The following is a 21,320-nucleotide window of genomic DNA, read 5'->3' on the forward strand; positions in this document are numbered from 1 at the left end:
GTGTGTCCTAGATTCCTGGGATATCAGGTTGTTTTTAAAGAATCAGGATGTCCTAGGATGTCAGAATGTACTTCCTGGCTCTGTGTAGCCTCAAGACCAGAGTACTGTGGGTGTCGGGGTATCCTGGCTGCTCGGGGATTCTGGGTGTATCCAGGTTTCCTTGAGCAATCCAAATGTCAGAATGTCATGGGAATCCCAGTCTCCTGCAGAGTCCTGAGGCCCAGGGGGTTCAAGATGCCCCTGGAATTCAGATGCTTTTCTGGGTCAGAGTTTTCTGAAAGTCTAGGCAACCTTGGAAGATCGCGGAGTCCGGGGCCCTGGGTGAATGAGGCGGTGACATGTGGAGGAGGAAGCAGAGAGCACTGAGAACTGTGGTGTCCTGGAGACTCAGCCGATGTTGTCCTCGGGGGTGTCTGGTGTATTCTGAGAATCAGGGTATCTCAGAGGGGTCAGAATGCACTTGTATCTCTTGGTTTCTTAGTTGTCTGGAAACAGGCCTTTGGACAGCACCCACAGGCTGAGGTGCCAGGCAGGCCCTGCTCCCGGCCCCCTTGGCCCCCTCCCCCCAGGTGGGGTTCTGAGGAAGGGTCTTAGGAGGAATGCATTTTCTCCTCCTTCCCCTCCGCTCCCAGGAGGGGATTTAACAGGACAAAAGAATGTTGTCCTCTGGGAACAGGAGCTCTTGGCCCCAGTCCCTGGACCCTCCAGCAGAGCACCTTCCCTCATCCGGCTTGTGATCCTCCCCTGATGAAGGGGCTCTGGTGACCAGGCAGTGATTGGATGGGCCCACAGGGCCAGGAGGAGGTCATTCCTTCAAGTCTCGGGGAGAAAGAGGTGGTGTGGGATTGCAAGCTGGGCAAGGAGGCAGCTGAGAGCAAAGGGAGCGAAGGGGCAGGGGAGGATAATAGAGGCAAAAACAGACAAACAGGGTGAGGGCAAGACAGAGAAAGAGGTGAAGCTCAAGCAAAGAACTGGGGAAATAGAAAAAAAAGAGACAGTGGAAAAAACAGAGATATCTATCTATAGCTACAGAGAGAGAGAGACTCGAGAGAGGTATAAACAGAGGGACACAGAGCGAGGTAACAGGCATAGAAGGGAACAACAGGAAGAGAGAAAGACTGCCCCGAATTAGAGACTGGGACACAGGACTGGACTGTCCAGGGTGCTGTTGTTAGGCATGGAAGTGGAAGGGAGGAGTGAGCAGGGTAAGGCAAGGAAGGGGCGAGTTTGCAGCAGCCTCTGGCTGGAGAGCGGCCCAGCCGCCAGGACTCAGACCTCCACGGTGGGTGAGTGAACCTCTGGGGGGCTCCTGCTGAGGCGGCAGGTGTGGGGGCTCCATGCCTGGGCTCCGCAGGGCAATGGTTTGACACAAGGAAGGTGAAGAGAAGAAATGAACACAACCCTACAATGTTAAAGCCATGGGAACCTTGGAAAGCCTGGGCAACTCCTTCGGTTTACAGACTGGAGGACGGAGGCCCTGGCGTGGATGAGCTGCTGAACGGCTCACTGGTGTGGGCAGAGGGAAAACTGGGCCTGTCTCCTCGCTCCTGACCTCAGTTTGCCCACTGCACTGCCTTCTCTGAAGGAGGGAGCTGGAGGGGCCAGGGTTTGGGATCTGAGGAGAGCAGGGGACCAGTGGCTCAACGCATCTGGGTCCCCAAGACCGAAGGTGAGCACTGGGTGGGGCCATACCCCTGAGTCCCCATGGGGATGGGGTGCCGTGGCTCCAGACGTCTCCTTTTCTTAGTGAGTGCCTTCCAGGTGTTTCTTTTCTCCCCCTGTTCTCTCTTCCCCGCTGGCTCTCAGACTAATTAGTGTGGGGGCTTAGGGAGCCTGTGGGAAGGACAGACAAGCCTTTCCCACGAGCTCAGGTTCCTGCAGCCTACTGGCCCAGCCAGGGCCGGAATAAGGGAGAAGATGAAATGTACAGAGGGGAGGGTGTGTCTGAGCGGAAGAGGGGGAAGCGTTTTGTCTTCCCCGTGAGGGGTGTGGGAAGATAGGAGCGGCATAAAGAAGGTTTCGCTGAACATGAGCCCTAAGACAGGGACCAGTGATGGGGTCTTAGAGACCTGGGCAGTTTGTTGGGTGTCAGAGCAAATAGGACAGCCACAGGATGAGACTCAGGAGGGCGGCTTGTGCCGTGAAGCCCACAGAAGGCACGTGCAGGGGGTGGACCTGGGAGAGTGGGATGGGGTGGGCACGCCCTGCAGAGGCCAGGCCGCCAGAGCTGAATGCCCAGGAGGAGGAGTGAGTCTGAGGAGTGGATCCCACGCGGAGAGGCGGCCTGGCTTAGGAGACTCGAGGTGAAGCAGGGCCAAGGCTGAGCTGGGTCCAGCTCGTGAAAGCTGCAGGGTTTCTGTCTGGGGCAGAGCGTGTGTGGACAGCATAGAGGCGCTGAGCAGACTCAGGGGGAACGGCATCAGTGTCGGGAATGGGTAGTGGGTCCACTGGGCAGCAATACCTCCCTCCCTCCATCGCAGACATGAGCGCCCAGCCCCACAGGAGCCTCTCTGGTGTGGGAGTGGGGACACCAGGGCTTTCCCCGCAAAGACAGAGAGGCCACCTGCACTCCCGGCGCCGCCACCGCACCACCTTCAGCCCCGCGCAGTTGGAGCAGCTGGAGTCAGCCTTTGGGAGGAACCAGTACCCTGACATTTGGGCCCGAGAGGACCTGGCCCGGGACACCGGTCTCAGCGAGGCCAGAATCCAGGTGATGGATCCTGGGCAGAAGTGCGGTTTGGGTGCTGAGGAACTACTGGGACACACATTTTCACAGGCATTCTGACCCTGACCTAAAATTCACCAAAATATAGCCTCATCCAACGGTCACCAGAACCTCCTCACCAGGAGTGCCCCTGAGTGAACCCAGAGCTAACCTAATCTAACTTGCATTTCAACCCTTAACAGTGATTGAATTCCAACAGAAATCAATCTTAACTCTACACCTACATATAGACATATAACCTGGTCCCTAACCATGGCCTCAAAACTCAACCAGCCTGAGGCTCCCTCAATTCTAACCGTGGAGTTCACCGATCTTAAGCAGAAACCCGACCCTAAATTCAACCCTGTCTACAATTAAACTTGTCCATTGTCTGAATGTCTAATAACCCTAGGGGAAATGTCCTATTCTCTGGGGAGGGAGAAAGGCCATTGTGTCATATTTATCTCTTTCTTGTTGCAAGTTAACATTTCTTACCCAAAGTTACAGTAGGGCAAATGTAGATACAAGTTCGGGATAACAGTATGCGTCTCGCTTTGTCAGTAGGTCTGGTGCAGACATGGCTCCTGGAGAGCATTGCTTCCTGTGGTGATGTGGGAGACATTCGTGCCCTGTACCTATACCTTCTGCCACTGGGGAGGGGGGTTGCCTGTAACAGCGCCACCTAATTGAGAAGCAGGCTCTGACATGGCTCTTCTCCCCCCTCCTCAGGTCTGGTTCCAGAACCGCAGAGCTAAGCAGAGGAAGCAAGAGCGGTCACTGCTTCAGCCACTGGCCCATCTGTCTCCTGCCACCTTCTCTGGTTTCTTGCCCGAGTCCCCTGCTTGCCCCTACTCCTACTCAACCCCATCTCCACCGGGGACCTGCTTTCCTCACCCCTACAATTATGCTCTTCCCTCTCAGCCCTCCACAGGTGGTTCCTTTGCTCGACCCCACCAGTCTGAAGACTGGTACCCCACCTTGCACCCAAACCCCGCTGGTCATCTTCCCTGCCCCCCACCCCCACCCATGCTTCCTCTCAGCCTTGAGCCACCAAAGTCCTGGAACTAAGGTCAAACAAGTGCTGATAAGGTAATTGATTGCCCAGTCTCTGGCCTTCAGGAAACAGAGAACACTAGGTGGTTTCCTTTCCTTCTGAGTAACGTAGAAATATGGTGAGGGGCAGCTCAGAGAGTAGAAATTTAAAAACAGGAAGTCATGATAAAGGCTCACTGAGGTGACTGAGAATTGAGGGAGGTGAACCTCCTGGAAGATGCACATAAGCCCCAATGGAGGTGACTGGGGAAGGTAGTTTTGATGGAAGCAATTGTTGCTGCTGGCGAACAGAAAGGGTTGAGGGAGATAGAGCTTGTGGGACTTCATTCATTGAGATCACAATTTAAGATCTTCGTCCCAGCTGTTGCTAGCTGATTTCAAGAAGGCTTTTGATTTAAAGGCTCCCCATACATTCCTTCCCAATCATCCACCCTACACCCCAAATCAATCACTAACTTTTCTTCATTCTGTCCTAGAAATATCTCTTGAATTTATTCTTCTCTTCTCCATTCCAGCAGACACTGCTTTTGCTAGCTCAATATTTTCTAATTCTCATTGGTTTCCTTAGCTTCAGTCTTTCCACTTCCAACAGACCTTGAAAATTCAGTCTTCAAAGAATGGCTCCCAAATGTCCTATAAAAAATAAATAAGATCTGATTCACTTGGCCTGTAAGAGACTTAACATTCTTTCAACCTAACTTTTAAGTTGACTGCATGTTTTATTTTCTTGTGGGTTCTTTTTTTAATTGGAACAAAGGAAGAAGATTTTTGTGTGTGTGTGTGTGTATAGATACCATAAAGACTGTGAAGTTATCTATATGATCTAAGCCAGGCAGTTTCATTTATAGCACTGTTTTTTATGTAGTTACATGATGTGATGGTAGTGTTTTAAACTATGAAACCCCTGAGAGATTTACTTCCTAGTTGAAATATACTATCTACACTAATAAAAGAGAAACATGCAAATTGACCATACCTCCCCTACACCAGCAGCCACGCCCACAAGCCAATCAGGAGCAAGTATGCAAATTAACCCAGCAAAGATGGCGACTACCATGGAGCTGGAGCGAGCAGGAGGCTTGGGTTGCCCCCAGCAATGGAGGAAGCCAAGCTTCCCGCCTGCCCTGGCTGGCCCTGGACTCCGCTCTAGGCTATAAAGTTTCAATTATAGGAGATAAATAAATCCCAGATACCTGCTTCTAGCCGGCCCTGGCCTCCGCTCAAGGAGGCGCTGAAAAAAAAAAGAAAAAAAGGAGGGTCTGGGAGCCTGGATTGCCAGGGGGTGTGGCCAGCCTGAAAACAGCCTCAGCTCCTCACCCAGGCTGGCCAGGCACCCCAGCATGGACCCCCACCCTGAAGGGGGTGTGGCCAGCCTGAAAACAGCCCTCAGCCCCTCACCCAGGCTGGCCACACCCCCATGGGCTGAGGGTCCCCACTGGGGGGCTTGGCCAGCCTGCAAACAGCCCTCAGCCCTTCACCCAGGCTGGCCAGGCACCTCAGCAGGGACCCCCACCTTGAAGGGGGTGTGGCCAGCTTGAGAACAGCCCTCAGCCCCTCACCCAGGCTGGCCACGTCCCCCCAGCGGGGACCCTCACCCCATGGGGGTGTGGCCAGCCTGAAAACCACCACAGGCCCCTTGCCCAGGCTGCCCCATGCCCTAAGGGAACTCCCACCCTGATCTGGGACACCCTTCAGGGCAAACTAGTCCTATATAATAAAAGGGTAATATGCAAATCGACCAAATGTCAGAACGACCGGTCACTATGACACGCACTGACCACCAGGGGGCAGATGCTCAACACAGGAGCTGCCCCCTGGTGGTCAGTGCACTCCCACAGGGGAAGTGCCGCTCAGCCACAAGGCGGGCTGACAGCTGGCAAGGGTAGCAGCGGTGGCGGGAGCCTCTCCCACCTCCATGGCAGCACTAAGGATGTCCGACTGCGGGTGTACACAGCCCACATGGGATGTACCACCACCCAACCACTTCTACAAGTGACACACTCAAGGGAGCGGGCCTAAGCCATCAGTCAGACATCCCCTGAGGGCTCCTGGACTGCTAAAGGGCGGAGGCCGGGCTTAGGTGACCCCCCAACCCCCCAGTGTACGAATGTCGTGCACTGGGCCTCTAGTTTATAATAAATCATGCTTCAGATAAAGGAGAGGACTTCCAGGCAAGATGGAGGTGTAGGTTACTCACCTCTTCCCACAACCACATCAAAATTACAACTAAACCACAGAACAACCATCATTCAGAACCGCCTGAAATCTGGCTGAATGGAAGTCCTACAACTAGGAAATTGAAGACACAGTCACATCCAGACTGGTAGGAGGGGCAGAGACAGGAACCGGCTGGTCCCACACCCATGTGTGGCAGATAAAAATAGGTCCCTGGCCGATGTAACATAGTGGTTAGAGCATCAGCCATGCACCAAAGGGTCTTAGGTTCAATTCTGGGTCAAAGGCACGTACCTGGGTTGCAGCTTCAATGCCTGGCCCCGGTCAGAGCACATGCAGGAGGCAACCAATCAATGTGTCTCACAGCGATGTTTCTCTCTCTCCACTTCGCTCCCCCGCCCCCATCTCTTCCACTCCCTCCCTTCCACTCTCTCTAAAAATCAATGGAAAAAATATCCCTGGCTGAGGATTAACAAAAAAAAAAAAAAAACAAAAAAAACAAAAAACAAAATGGGCCCAGCTGGTGTAGTGATTGAGCATCAACCTATGAACCAGGAGGTCATGGTTCAATTCTGAGTCAGAGCACATACCCAGGTTGCTGGTTCCATCCCCAGTGGGGGTGTGCAGGAGGCAGCCAATCAATGTTTCTCTCTCATCATTGATGTTTCTGATCTCTCTATCCCTCTCCCTTCTCTCTGTAAAAAATCAATAAAATATATATATTTTTTAAAATGGAGGTGCCACCTGAGGGGCGAGGGGGTCCCAGCCATAACCAGGCTCCTCAGCCCCGGGTTCCAGTACCAGAAAGGGAAGTCCCATAACTTCTAAATGTAAAGTCCAGCAGGGATTATGGCTCAGTGAGACAGATTATTGCTGGAGTCCCAAGCATTTCCTCTTAAAGTGCCCATCCATGGACTTATTCAGACTTACTTCCTCTGAGCTCCAGCACTGAGGCAGGAGCTTGAAAGGCACCAGAGACATATAGGGAGGAACTGAATTGTCAGGCATCAAGGCAAGACTGGGGTGTGGGGGGTACCTTTCTCACAGACAGAAGTGCTGGCCAAGGCCATTGTTCCTTTGCTGAGCCTTCTGTCCACAGAGCCAGCAGACAGGAGCATATCTGAAACTCTATAAACTAAGCTCACACCATTTGCCCCACCCTGGTGATTCCCTGCCTGCTCACCCAACTTTTAGGCCCACACAAGCTGTTTCCAGTGACTTTACTATAGGAATGGCCTGTCTTGAGTCATGCTTCTGATTTTCCCAAAATCTCTCAAGTAAGCAGCATCTGGCCTCAGCAAGCCCTGTACCTCTCCCTAAGTGGCCCCAGGCCTGGTACTATCAGCAGCCGGCCTTGGTTCACAGCATGGCTTTGCCTGGGAACCTCCAAGCCCAGCACAAATAGCAGCCATCTGCAAATCGCTTTGTAGCTCATACTAGGTGGTCCCAGGCAGAACACAGGCAATGGCTGACCTTGGCCTGTACCTCCTGAGAGGCCCCAGAGCCAGCACACAGTAGACAGCTTCAGATCACATTGAAGTACAACCACGCAACCACCTCCACAAGCGACACACTCAAGGGACACACTCAGTGGGCACCAGAGTCCTGCTAAAGTAAGTACTGTTCTATGGGGTGGGCCCCTGCACAGCTGCTGCTCCACTGTGCTCAGAGATTGGTGATGGTAGTCACAGCCAGTTCTTCCAACTGACTGCTCAGGTGGTAAATCTCTCCCATTGACATGCCAACAGCAAACAAAGCTCAACTACAAGAGGAGGGTGTACACAGCCCACATGGGGTGCACACTTCAAGTGAACAGCTTGGGTCATTGGGGAGGCTGAGCCACTGGACCTTACAGGTCACTTAGTACACTAGGCCACTCTACCAAGCCGGGGAAATATAGCAGACAGTCCTTGGGTTACGTCAGACTCGACGTATGTCTTTTCGTGGTTATAGCGCCATCTCCCATTTATTTATTTTAAAAAAAAAAGTTCTGTCATTTCAACGTATGAACATATGTGCTTTATGTTTTTTATTATTTATTTACCACAAGTAAAGGTCATGAATTGCTATCTGCCTTTTAATTTTTTTTTTTTTTTTTACTGTTTCACTTCATTACTGCTGTGTATGTGCTCCATATGAGTGATGTAGGTGCTTATATAGGTGGGTTCCGACTTCACAGCAAAAATCGCGTTACATCGTGCCATAGGACCAGATCTCTGATGTAACCCGAGGACCTGCTGTGTATAGAAACAAACACAGGAAGACAGCCAAAATGAGGAGATAAAGAAACATGTCCCAAATGAAAGAATAGAATAAAACTCCAGAAAAAAAACTGAACAAAGTGGAGATAAGCAATCTACCAGATGCAGAGTTCAAAACACTGCTCATAAGGATGTTCAATGAACTTAGAGGAAAAGTAGAAGAACTTATGAGAACTTCAACAAAGAGATAGGAAATGTAAAAATGGACCTAGAAACCAGAAAAAAAAGGACCAGTCAGAAATAAAGACTACATTAACTGAAATGAAAAATACATTACAGGAGTCAACAGTGGAGTAGACGAAGCAGAAGATCAAATCAGAGATCTGGAAGATAAGGCAGCAGAAAACATCCAAGCAAAACAGCAAAATATAGCCGAAACCGGTTTGGCTCAGTGGATAGAGCGTCGGCCTGCAGACTGAAGGGTCCCGGGTTCGATTCCGGTCAAGGGCATGTACCTTGGTTGCAGGCACATCCCCGGTGGGGGGTGTGCAGGAGGCAGCTGATCAATGTTTCTCTCTCATTGATGTTTCTGACTCTCTATCCCTCTCCCTTCCTCTCTGTAAAAAATCAATAAAATATATATTTTTTAAAAAACAGCAAAATATAAATGGGGATAATATAAGGAGCCTCTGAGACAGCTTCAAGCATACCAACATTCACATTGTGGGGGTGCCAGAAGAAGAGAGAGAACAGACAGCCAAGAGACATAGGAAAAAATGCTCAATGTCAATAATCATCAGAGAGATGCAAATTAAAACTACAATTAAGTATCACCTCACACCTGCCAGAATGGCTACTATCAATAAATCAACAAACAACATGTGCCGATGAGGATGTGGGGAAAAGGGAACCCTAGTACACTGCTGGTGGAAATGCAGACTGGTGCAGCCACTGTGGAAAACAACATAGAATCTCCTCAAAAAATTAAAAATGGATCTGCTGTTTGATCTAGTGATCTCACTTCTGGGAATATATCCTAAGAATCCCAAAACACCAATCAGAAAGAATACGAGTATATACACCCCTTTGTTCATAGCAACATTATTTACAATAGCTAAGAACTGAAAACAGTCCACGTGCCCATCAGTAGATGAGTGGATAAACAGGCCATGGTATATTAGCAGCATGGAATATTATGTGGCATTCAAAAAGAAGTACCTCTTACTCTGCGACATCAAGGATGGACCTGGAGAGTGTCATGCTAAGTGCACCGGGCCTCTGGTTGGTGTATAAAAATGCCATCAATTTCTGGATATTAATTTTGTATCCTACTACTTTTCAAATTCGTTTATTAAACCTAGTAGTTTATTAGACGAGTCTTTAGGGTTTTCTATGTACAATATGTAATCTGCAAATAATGTGTTTTACTTCCTCTTTTCCAATTTCAATGTCTTTTATTTTTTCTTCCTGTCTGATCACTGTGGCTAGGACTTCCAGTACTATCTTATATAATAAAAGCCTAGGTGATGTCACGCCCTCGTGTGACACCCTTGCACAACATTGTCACAATGTGGCCACCACAAGATGGCTGTCCTCACATCATCACAAGATGGCCACCATAAGATGGCCACCACAGGATGGCCTGCAGGGGAGGGCAGTTGGGGTGACCAGGCTGACAGGGGAGGGCAGTTGGGGGCAAGATCAGACCGGCAGGGGAGGACAGTTGGGGGCAATAGGGCCAGCTGGGGAGGGCTGTTGGGGGCGACCAGGCCGGCAGGGGAGGGTGGTTGCGGGTGACCAGGCCAGCAGGGGAGGGCAGTTGGGGATGATCGGGCTGGCAGAGGAGCAGTTAGGGGGCGATCAAGCTGGCAGGCAGAAGCGATTAGGGGCAATCAGGCAGGCAGGCAGATGAGTGGTTAGGAGCCAGCAGTCCCTAAACTAGCAGTTGGACATCCCCTGAGGGGTCCCAGATTGGAGAGGATGCAGGCTGGGCTGAGGGACACCCCCCCATGCATGAATTTTGTGCACTGTGCCTCTAGTGTTAAATAAGAATGATGAAAGGAGCCCTGGCCAGTATGACTCAGTGTTTAGAGCATCGGCCTGCTCACCAAAGAGTCGTGGGTTAGATTCCTGGTCAAGGACACTTGCCTAGGTTGCAGGTTCATTCCATGGTCCAGGTCAGTGTATTTGGGAGGTAACCAATTGAAACATGTCTCACCTCAATGTTTCTCTCTCCCCCTGCCTCCCTTCTACTCTATCTAAAAGCAATGGAAAAATATCCTCAGGTGAGGGTTATAAAAAAAATATTTAAATCCTGTGCTTAAGGGACATGCTTTTAGTTTTTGCCCACTGAGTATGATATTGACTACAGATTTGTCATATATGGCCCTTATTATATTGAGGTATATTCCCCCTATTCCCATTTTGATGAGAGTTTATATCAATATTGGGTGATGGACTTTGTCGAATGCTTTATCTGTATCTATTGATAAGATCATGTGATTTTTATCCTTCTTTTTGTTTATGTGATATATCATGTTTATTGATTTGTGAATATTGTATTAATCTTGCATCCCAGAATAAATTCCACTTGGTCCTGGTGTATGATCTTTTTAATGTATTGCTGGATCCAATTTGCTTATATTTTGTTGAGGATTTTAGTATCTATGTTCATCAGGGATATTGGCCTGTCATTTCCTTTCTTTGTAGTATCTTTATCTGGTTTTGGAATTAGGATAATGCTGGCCTCATGAAAAGAGCTTGGGAGTCTTCCCTTTCCTTGAATTTTTTGGAGTCATTTGAGGAAGATAAGTGTTAGTTCTTCCTTGAATGTTTTATAAATCCATCCAATCCAGCACTTTTGTTTGCTGGGTGTTGTTTTTGTTTTGTTTCGTTTCAATTTCATTAGTTGTTATTGGCCTATGCAGGTTTCCTGATTCTTCCTGATTGAGTATGGAAAATTGTATGCTTCCAGGAATTTGTCCATTATGCCCAGGTTTGTTGGCATATACACTGAGTGGCCAGATTATTATGACTGCCCCATCAGTACTTCGTTGGGCCACCTTTTGCCTTCAATACTGCGGCGATTCTTCTTGGCATTGACTCCACAAGATGTTGAAAGGTGATGCGAGGAATCTGACACCATGCCTGATGAATAGCACTGTCCAGTTCTGTGAGATTTGATGGTTGTGGAACCAGCTGCCTGATGGCTCTTTTAACTTCGTCCCACAAATGCTCAATTGGATTGAGATCTGGTGATTGTGGGAGCCACCTAAGCAAGGTAAAGTCTCCCTCTTGTTCTTGAAACCACTCCTGCACAATACGAGCACCATGGCATGGCGCATTGTCTTGTTGGAAGAAGCCATCTCCATTGGGATACGCCATCAACATGATAGGATGAACTTGATCAGCAAAGATACTTAGGTATGTTATGCTATTCAGACGTTGTTCCACATGAATTAAAGGGCCCAAATCATGCCAGGAAAACATGCCCCAAACCATAACACTGCCCCCACCAGCTTGAAGGGTTGTACTCATGCATGTGGGGTGCATGCTCTCATGCTGTTTCCGCGAAATTCTCATTCTGCCATCTGCATGATGCAACTGGAAACGTGATTCATCGGACCACATGACTTTTTTCCAATGCTCAACTGTCCAATCCTTGTATTCCTGTGCAAATTGGAGACTTGGTAACTGCAGAAAGCAAAGGTGTTCGAACAGGCCTTCGGCTTCCATATCCCATACGATGCAGTGCACGGCTAATTTGCCTACAAACATCAGGTGGTCATAATAATCTGGCCACTCAGTGTAGATGTTCATAGTATTTTCTTACAATCTTTGTATTTCTGTGGTGTCAGTTGTTATTTTGTCTCTTTCATTTCTGATTTTATTTATTTGAGTCCTCTCTCTTTGTTTCTTGATGAGTCTGGCTAAAGGTTCATCCATCTTGTTTATCTTTTCAAAGAACCAGCTCTTTGTTTCATTGATCTTTTTTATTGATTTTTTTATTCTCTGTGTCATCTATTTCCACTCTGATCTTTATTATTTCCTTCCTTCTATTTACTCTGGGCTTTTCTTATTCTTTTTCTCATTATTTTACTTATAGGGATAGATCATTTATTTGAGCTTTTTTTTTGCTTCTTTAGGTAGGCCGATAATGCTATGAACTTCCCTCTTAGGACTGCTTTCACTGTGTGACATAGATTTTGGGTTGTTATGTATTCTTTTATATGTTTCCAGGAATTTTTTTATTTCTTCCTTGATCTCATTGGTAACCCATTCATTGTTTAATAATATGCTTTTCAGCCTCCAGGTGTTTGAATGTTTTTGAGTTGTTTTTTAAATATATTTTTATTGATTTAAGAGAGGATGGAAGAGGGAGAGATATATTGAAACATCAATGATGACAGAATCATTGATTGGCTTCCTCCTCACATCACCTTTCAACATCTCGTGGAGTCAATGCCAAGAAGAATTGCCACAGTATTGAAGGCAAAAGGTGGCCCACGAAGTAGGATTGGGCCCACAACCCAGGAATGGGCCCTGACCGGGAATCGAACTGCGACCTTCTGGTTCATAGGTCATCACTCAAACACTGAGCCACGCCAGCTGGGCAAGTTTTTTATTATAGTTTATTTCTAGTTTCATGCCATTGTGATTCAAGAAGATGCTTGATATGATTTCAATCATCGTGAACGTATAAAGACTTATTTTGTGTCCTAACATGTGGTATATTTGAGAATGCTCTATATGCACTTTTGCAGCTTAGGGGTGAAATGTTCTGTAAAAACAAAAATTTTTTAGTTCCATCTGATTTAGTCATTTAAGGTTGAAGTTTCTATATTGATTTTTTGTTTGAAAGATCTATCCAGTAATGCCAGTGGGGTGTTAAAGTCCTCTACTATGACTGTATTGCTGGTGATCGCTCCCTAAAAGTCCTCCAGGAGTCTTTAGATGTATTTAAGTGTTCCTATATTGCATAAATATATGTTTTCTTTTGCATACATATATGTTTACAAGGGTTATATCCTCTTGTTGGATTGATCCCTTTAGTATTATGTAGTAACATTTTTGTCTCTTTTCATTGGAGCATGTAAGCCATTTACATTTAAGGTTATGATTGATACAATTTTTTTCCCTTCTTCTTCTTCTTCTTCTTCTTCTTCTTCTTCTTCTTCTTCTTCTTCTTCTTCTTCTTCTTCTTCTTCTTCCAATAGTCCCTTTAGAATTTCTTGCAATTCTGGTTTGGTGATAGATAATAAACTCCTTTGGCTTTTATGTGTGTGTGTGTCTGAGAAGCTCTTTATTTTACCTTCAATTTTGAATGATAGCCTTGCTGCATATAGTAGTCTTAATTTCAGATCCTTAATTTTCATTGCTTTGAATACTCCATGCCATTCCCTTCTGGCTTGTAGTGTTTCAGTTGACAGCCTTATGGGAGCTCCCTTGTAGGTAACTTTCTGTCTCTCTCTCACACTAGCCTTAAGATTCTCTCTTTGTCTTTAATGTTTGCCATTTTAATTACGATGTGTCTTGCTGTGATCTCTTTGTGTTCAACTTGATTGGGACTCTCTGTGCTTCCTGAACTTGAATGACTTTTTCCTTCACCAGGTTAGGGAAGATTTTTGTTATTATTTCTTCAAAAAGTTCTCTATCCCTTGCTCACTTTCTTCTTTCTCTGATACCCATGTGATGTGGATGTTGTTCCATTTCATGTTGTCCCAAAGTTCCCTTATACTCTCCTCATGCTTTTTTTTTATTATTTTTTAATTGATTTCATAAAGGAAGGGAGAGGGAGAGAGAGATAGAAACATCAATGATGAGAGAGAATCTTGATAGGCTGCCTCCTGCATGCCCCCTGCTGGAGACCGAGCCCACAACCAGGGCCAAACCAGCTAGAGCTCTACTCATGCTTTTTAAGTGGGTTTTTTCTTTTCTTTTTTTTAAATAAATCTTTATTGTTCAGATTATTACAATTGTTCCTCTTTTTTTCCCTCCATAGCTCCCCTCCACCTGGTTCCTACCCCACCCTCTGCCCTTACCCTCCACCCCCAGTGTCCTCCTCCATAGGTGTACATTTTTGTTCAGTCTCTTCCCACACCCCGACTCCCCTTTTCCCCCAAGAATTGTCAGTCCACTCCCTTTCTATGCCCCTGATTCTATTACATTCACCAGTTAGTACTGTCCATCAGATTTTTTATTCCCTTGGTTTTTAGATTCACTTGTTGATAGTTACCTATTTGTTGTTCATAATTTTTATCTTTATCTTCTTCTTCCTCTTCTTAAAGAATACCTTTCAGCATTTCATATAATTCTGGTTTGGCGGTGATGAACTCCTTTAGCTTTTTCTTATCTGTGAAGCTCTTTATCTGCCCTTCAATTCTGAATGATAGCTTTGCTGGGTAGAGTAATCTTGGTTGTAGGTTCTTGCTATTCATCACTTTGAATATTTCTTGCCACTCCCATCTGGCCTGCATAGTTTCTGTTGAGAAATCAGCTGATAATCGTATGGGTGCTCCCTTGTAAGTAACTAACTGTTTTTCTCTTGCTGCTTGTAAGATTCTCTCTTTGTCTTTTGCTCTTGGCATTTTAATTATGATGTGTCTTGGTGTGGTCCTCTTTGGATTCCTTTTATTTGGGGTTCTGTGTGCTTCCTGGACTTGTAAGTCTATTTCTTTCACCAGGTGGGGGAAGTTTTCAGTCATTATTTCTTCAAATAGGTTTTCAGTGTCTTGCTCTCTCTCTTCTTCTGGCTCCCCCATAATTCTGATGTTGGTACGCTTGAAGTTGTCCCAGAGGCTTCTTACACTATCTTCTACTTTCTGAATTCTCTTCTCTTCTTGTTTTTCTGGAGGTGTGCCCTTTTTCTCTTTGTATTCCAAATCTTTGACTTGATTCTTGCATTCCTCTAGTTTGCTGTTGGGTCTCTGTATAATATTTTTTATTTCAGTCAGTATATGTTTCATTTCTAGTTGGTCCTTTTTCATATCCTCAAGGGTCTCATTAAATTTATTGGCCTTTTCCATGAAATTCTTGAAAAACCTTATAACCGTGGTTTTGAACTCTATGTCCAGTCGCTTGTTCTCCTCCATTTCTTTTGTTTGGGATCTGTTTCCTTGCCTCCTCATTTTCGCTGCTTCCCTTAGTTGGTTAGGGTAGCTTTGTGTACTAGGTGTCCTATTAAAAGCAGGCTTGACGGCTTTTAACGGCTCAGCCTCCCCGTTACCTGAGGTGGACGCTCTTGGTGCACCCCTTAGTGGACTGTGTGTACAGCCTTGTTGTAGTTAAGTCTTGATTGTTGTTGGTGTCAGTGGGAGGAATTGACCTCCAGGTCAATTGGCTGTGAGGACCCACTGTGTCTATAAAGGAGGAATTGTTGTGCTGGAGACACGTTTATGGGGCGGGACTTGTTCCAGTAGGGCTTTGGCGCTCACTGAATCTGCCTCTTGAATGTGTCCCTTATGAGAGTGGTTAAAATCTGGTGTCATTTCACACCGACCACTAGATGCCCTAGTTTCTGGATCTCAAATGGGGTGCAGGTCAGCTACTGTCTGAGGCCCCCCAGCAGGAGCTACAGAACTAGTTTTCTCCTCTTTGCTTGGGCGGTTTTGGAGAAGTCTGACTGGAGCTGCAGTTGATTTGGTTAAGCTGCCACAAGGCAGGCCATTTATATGCAAAAGCCGCTGTGTGGAGCCTGGGCGGGTTTGCAGAATGTGCAGGGCGGGGTCTCAGGGCGGGGCAGGGTCTCAGGGCGTCACTAGGCTAGGGCGTGGCAAACTGGCGATGGCTGCTGTCAGCCATCTCTGCCTTTCCGCATTTCCAAGTCCCCGCATCCCACGCTCCAGTGCAGTAAACACTGATTGCTGGGCACACCTCTGCAAGAAAGTCACTCTCACTTTCCAACCTGATGGCCGAGAGTCCAGCTTCTCCCCGTAGGTGTCTGGGTCCCCCGCGTGTCCCCAGAAACTGGGTTTCAGAGTGATCGGGAGCTTGTCTCCCTTTGGGTTGAAAAAAAGCCACACGCCCCATTGCCCGCCACCAGCCCGCTACGCGCGCCTCCGTACTTCAGCTTTTCTGCGTTTGTTCTCCTTTCTTTTTCCTTCTTAGTTGTAAATCTATCATTCAGCCAGCTTTCCCGTGGTTCTGGGTGGTAGACGTTTTGTCTTTTAGTTGTATTTTTGAAATTGTTATGCGCGGCGGCAATTTAGTTGTTTAACTTTGCCACCATCTTGGTCCCTCCTCAGACCATACTTTTCTGTCTTCATTTCAAGTCAACCCTCCTTCCCCACCACACACACAATCCCAGTTAAAGTCTATGGTTTAGTTTAGGGTCATTATGAAGTGCTATCTTTTTTTTCTTTTTTGCTGCTCTATTTGATTGTTTTTATCTACCTTTATTTCAAATCACTTATTTAATCCTCTGTTTCATCAAGCCTGCTTTTAATTCCTTCCAGTGTAATTTTTAAATATATTTTTATTGATTTCAGAGAGGAAGGGAGAGGAAGAGAATCATCAATTGGCTGTCTCCTGCATGCCCCCTACTGGGAACCGAGCCCACAACCTAGGCATGTGCCCTGCCTGAGAATCAAAGTGTGACCTCCTGTTTCATAGGTCAACACTCAACCATTGAGCCATGCTGGTCAGCCTTCAGGGTATTGTTGATGTCAGCTATAGTATTCTTCATTTCCAACTGGTTGTTATTTATGGTTTCTATGTACTTTGTCATGCTGATGTAGTTCTCACTAAGTTCCGTGTATTTAATTTCCTTGAGTATCCTTAGAACCATTACTCTGACCTCTATGTCTGTTAAATTGTTTAGTTCCATATCATTTATTTCTTTTTTCTGGATATTCCTTCTTTTCTTTCATTTGGGTGTTGTTTCTTTGTCTCCCCATTTTAGTTATCATTTTGCATTTGTTGCTATGTATTAGATATAACTGCTATGACTCCCAGTCTTCATGTGGTAACCTTTGGTAGTAAATTTCCTTTGGGGCCCAATGGTATGGTGTCCTTGAACTCATGAGCTGGATGCTCTAGGAGTGTCATTTTGTGGGTTATTTGGGCTCTCCTGTTGTAATTGGGTCTTGATTGTTGTTGTCCCATTTATGCGTGGGATCTCCTCTCAAGCAGCCTAACTGTGAGGCTCACCCTGACCACAATGTGCAAGCTGTTGCACAGGTGCTGACAAAACAAAGCAAAACAGGAAATAAATGAAAACATACAAAAGAACTTAAGAGCAACAGCAAAAACAACCACAAAAGAAAAGAGAATTAGGAAAGAGAACAAGAATAATAAGAAAAAGTAAATAATAATAAAAAATGAAAAGAGTACTAGAAGAGCCCTCACCGGTTTGGCTCAGTGGATAGAGCATCAGCCTGCGGACTGAAGGGTCCTGGGTTCGATTCCAGTCAAGGGCACATGCCCAAGTTGTGGGCTTGATCCCCAGTGTGGGGCTTGCAGGAGGCAGCCAATCAATGATTCTCTCTCATCATTGATCTTTCTCTCTCTCTCTCTCTCTCCCTCTCCCTTCCTCTTTGAATCAATAAAAATATATTTTACAAAAAAAAAAAAAAAGAATGGGAAAGATTATGAGAAGGTAAAAAGAAGAAAAAGATAAAGCAAAAGAAAATATTTAAAAAGGATAGAGGAAAATATGAAAGAAACACAAGAGAAAAGAGTAAAAAATAACAATAGTAATAATACCAAAGCAATAGAAAAGAAAAAATAAAGAAAATAATGGGGGTGAGGGAGTGAAGTTCATCTCAGCAGATTTAGTGCCTATTCGAATTTCCCTTTGGATCTTGCTCTTATGTTGTCTGAGGCTGTTTTGTATGCCACTTTCAGGCCTCCCAGGAGGTACTTTTGTGCTACCCAATGTCAGAAGCTGACCACGTTTGGCTAGCTTGAAGTGATCCACAGCTTGTGGTTGCCTCCACTGGGCTTGGCTGCTCACAGGAGGGGCCAGGCTGAGCTCGTAGGCTGGCTTTTTAGCAGCATGGGGCCCTAAACTGGGTCAGCAAACATTCGGTTTTCAAGGGGAAGATGGTGGGTGTGTTCCCAGAATGTTTCTTTATCCTTGGCAGGACAGAGCCCCTCTTAGGCAGGCCAGTGGGGTCTGCCAGGAGCCAGGAGTTTCTATCAACTCTTCCATGGGAGAGAATTGCCAGCCAGGTCCCAGGAATGTTGTGGGAATGGCCCCTCCCCAAAGTCAGTCATTGACACTCCCTGAGACTGCTGCCTCCTCAGCAGGGATTGAGATGCAGGGTGGGACACACTGGATTCCATAGGGTGGGGTGAGTGGGATTCCTTAAGATGAAATGAGCTGTATATGGGGTGGGAGGATGGCGGGGGGATGTTTGCCTGTTCTGCTGTTGGAAAGGGCTTGTGAATCTCAGGAAAAATGGCTTCTGCGATATCAGGGATGGGGAAAATGACTCAGCACAGGGATCCTGGCAGCCACTCCCCAACCTGTGACTCTCCCCAACTCCTTCCACCCCTGTCTTTCCTCAGGTGACTCCAGTCCGCACTGCCCTACATCCACTGAAACCTAGGGTGAATGACTGAGAACAAAACTTCTATGTGCCAGTCCTTTAAAAAAAAAAAAAAAGTGGTTTTGTCTCTGGGAGGTTCAGCTCCTTGGCAGATAGAAGCCCCTCTGCTGGTTGCTGTGTGGGTGGCTGTTGCCAGCTCTAGCTGTCTGTGCTGGGGAGCCCTGCCTGGGTTCCAGGCCCTGGCTCCTCTCAGGGGTAACCCTCCTTACCCTTGGCCCACTGCTCCTGGGAGCTGGGCCAGCGCCTCTCATGACCCCACCCTTTCTACCAAACTCAAGGTGGTTTCTGCCCTTCCTTGTTTAAAAGTCTCCTCTTCAGCCAGTCTTCAGCTGGTAACTCAGAGTGAACATTCCCCAATTTAGCTTTAATTCCAGTTAGATTCCGGGAGGAGGTGCAAGAAAGATCCACCTACTCAGCTGCCATCTTCTGGACTACCTGGAACATCTTAATGACCTGGCTCAGCACAAGGAGCATGTGGAAGCTGCACAGGGTGGGCGTTTCCTGTGGGAGACAGCACATTCAAGCAGTGGTTGCTGTGGAGGGGCCCCCTTGAGAGGAGCCAGGATACACCTGCAGGTTGAACACTAGGGGCTGAACGGATCCTCACCCTGGTACAGAGTGAGGAGCTAATGGGTTGGACTCAACTTTGTCTTAGCAGGAGCTTCTTGGGAGCCAAGGTGTGGTCAGAGGGGACCCCCTTCCCGGCCTGGTTAGACAAGTCACCATGAGGCTGAGTCTCCCAATCTCCAGAAGGACTGCAGGTTGACCCAGAGCCTGGCCACATGCAAAACCCTCTGCCTAATTCTACCCTCTGGGTATAAAGACTTGGTTCTGAAAATGGGATCACTGGCCTGGTCCTCCTGCCCTTAGAGGATTCTCATTTTCCTCTCCACCTGGCCTCCTGTTCTCCTCTCCTCCTGGCCTCCTGTTGTCCTCTCCCCCTGGCCTCCTGTTGTCCTCTCCTCCTTGTCCTCCTGTTCTCCTCTCCTCCTTGTCCTCCTGTTCTCCTCTCCTCCTTGTCCTCCTGTTCTCCTCTCCTCCTTGTCCTCCTGTCTCCTCTTCTCCTTGTCCTCCTATTCTCTCTCTTCCTGGCCTCCTGTTCTCCTCTCCTCCTCCCTGTCCTCCTATTCTCTCCTCCTTCTCCTCCTGTTCTCCTCTCCTCCTCCTTGTCCTCCTGTTCTCCTCTCCTCCTGTTCTCCTCTCCTCCTGGCCTCCTGTTCTCCTCTCCTCCTGGCCTCCTGTTCTCCTCTCCTCCTCCTTGTCCTCCTGTTCTCCTCCTCCTTGTCCTCCTGTTCTCCTCTCCTCCTGGCCTCCTGTTCTCCTCTCCTCCTGGCCTCCTGTTGTCCTCTCCTCCTTGTCCTCCTGTTCTCCTCTCCTCCTGTTCTCCTCTCCTCCTGTTCTCCTCTCCTCCTTGTCCTCCTGTTCCCTCTCCTCCTTGTCCTCCTGTTCTCCTCTCCCCCTGGCCTCCTGTTCTCCTCTCCTCCTTGTCCTCCTGTTCTCCTCTCCTCCTTGTCCTCCTGTTCTCCTCTCCTCCTGGCCTCCTGTTCTCCTCTCCTCCTTGTCCTCCTGTTCTCCTCTCCTCTCTCCTTGTCCTCCTGTTCTCTCTCCTCCTGGCCTCCTGTTCTCCTCTCCTCCTCCCTGTCCTCCTGTTCTCCTCTCCTCCTCCCTGTCCTCCTATTCTCTCCTCCTTGTCCTCCTGTTCTCCTCTCCTCCTCCCTGTCCTCCTATTCTCCTCTCCTCCTTGTCCTCCTGTTCTCCTCTCCTCCTTGTCCTCCTGTTCTCCTCTCCTCCTTGTCCTCCTGTTCTCCTCTCCTCCTTGTCCTCCTGTTCTCCTCTCCCGCTGTGCTGTTTGCATCTTGCTGTCTTCCTCATCCTCTTGTCCTTCTCATCCTTTGGTCCTGTCTTCATCTGCCTATTGCCAGGGGGGATTTTGCAATGTATGAGAAGGTGGGCCTTCCTGAAAGAGGGGAGAGGCAGTCCCACAGTCAGCAGGTCCTCTCCACCCAGTACCCTGTGATCATCCGCTAGCAAGAGCTGGACACAGCTTCTCCCTCATTATCCTCTCCTCTGCTCTCCTCTCATCTTCCAGCTGCCCATCCTGTGCCACCACTGTGGGAAGCCATGCGGGCTGCATCACAAGGGCAGTCAGGTAGAGTCATTGTTTGTGGTCACAGGAGAATTTTCCTGGCTTGGGGTCAGTGGAGGAGGGCTTCCCACAGATTCTGAGTCCTCTGTGCCTCCTATCTCCTGCTGCCCTCTCTGCAGACACGAGTGTGAAGGGGGAGCACTGAGGTGAGGTGGGGAGAGGATAACCTTTCTCCAGCCAGGGAGCACTAACCTCAGACTTGCCCTTCAACATGGAGCTGGCTCTGCTAAGAGGCTGCAAGCTTTGAAAGGCTGTCTGTCCCACCAGGGTTGCCAGTCCCAGCCATGTTCTTTGCTGGGACTGGCTTTCTCTGCATGAGCAAAGCCAGTGGCTTCCAATCCTCTGTGGCCAGGAGCCCTTGTCCACTTACACACCTCTCTCTTCTTCCACGCACTCTGAGCGTCCCTCCTGCCTGTGGACCTGGACCATCTTTAGTGTTTCTTCTCTTGCCTCATCCTTCTCAGGTGGGCTAAGCAGACCCTCGAGGTGTA

The 21,320-nt window shown here is 47.8% G+C and overlaps 1 protein-coding gene across 1 annotated transcript; it reads left to right on the plus strand.

Moving 5' to 3' along the window:
* Positions 1 to 1,177: 1,177 nt before the first annotated feature.
* PROP1 (PROP paired-like homeobox 1) lies at positions 1,178 to 3,772 on the plus strand. The gene is made up of 3 exons (XM_008158655.3): positions 1,178 to 1,286; positions 2,481 to 2,710; positions 3,434 to 3,772. The coding sequence occupies exons 1-3, from the start codon at positions 1,178 to 1,180 to the stop codon at positions 3,770 to 3,772; spliced, it is 678 nt and encodes a 225-aa protein (XP_008156877.2).
* The last annotated feature ends 17,548 nt before the right edge of the window (positions 3,773 to 21,320 follow it).

Source organism: Eptesicus fuscus, chromosome 6, assembly GCF_027574615.1.
Source record: "Eptesicus fuscus isolate TK198812 chromosome 6, DD_ASM_mEF_20220401, whole genome shotgun sequence".
Taxonomy (NCBI): Eukaryota; Metazoa; Chordata; class Mammalia; order Chiroptera; family Vespertilionidae; genus Eptesicus; species Eptesicus fuscus.

What these genes read in the sequence shown, in the direction of transcription:
- PROP1 (XM_008158655.3), top strand. Translation starts at nt 1,178, where the DNA reads ATGGAAGTGGAAGGGAGGAGTGAGCAGGGTAAGGCAAGGAAGGGGCGA. An exon ending in GACTCAGACCTCCACGGTGG is followed by an intron (nt 1,287 to 2,480) that starts GTGAGTGAACCT and finishes CCTCCATCGCAG; the next exon opens with ACATGAGCGCCCAGCCCCAC. An exon ending in TCAGCGAGGCCAGAATCCAG is followed by an intron (nt 2,711 to 3,433) that starts GTGATGGATCCT and finishes CCCCCTCCTCAG; the next exon opens with GTCTGGTTCCAGAACCGCAG.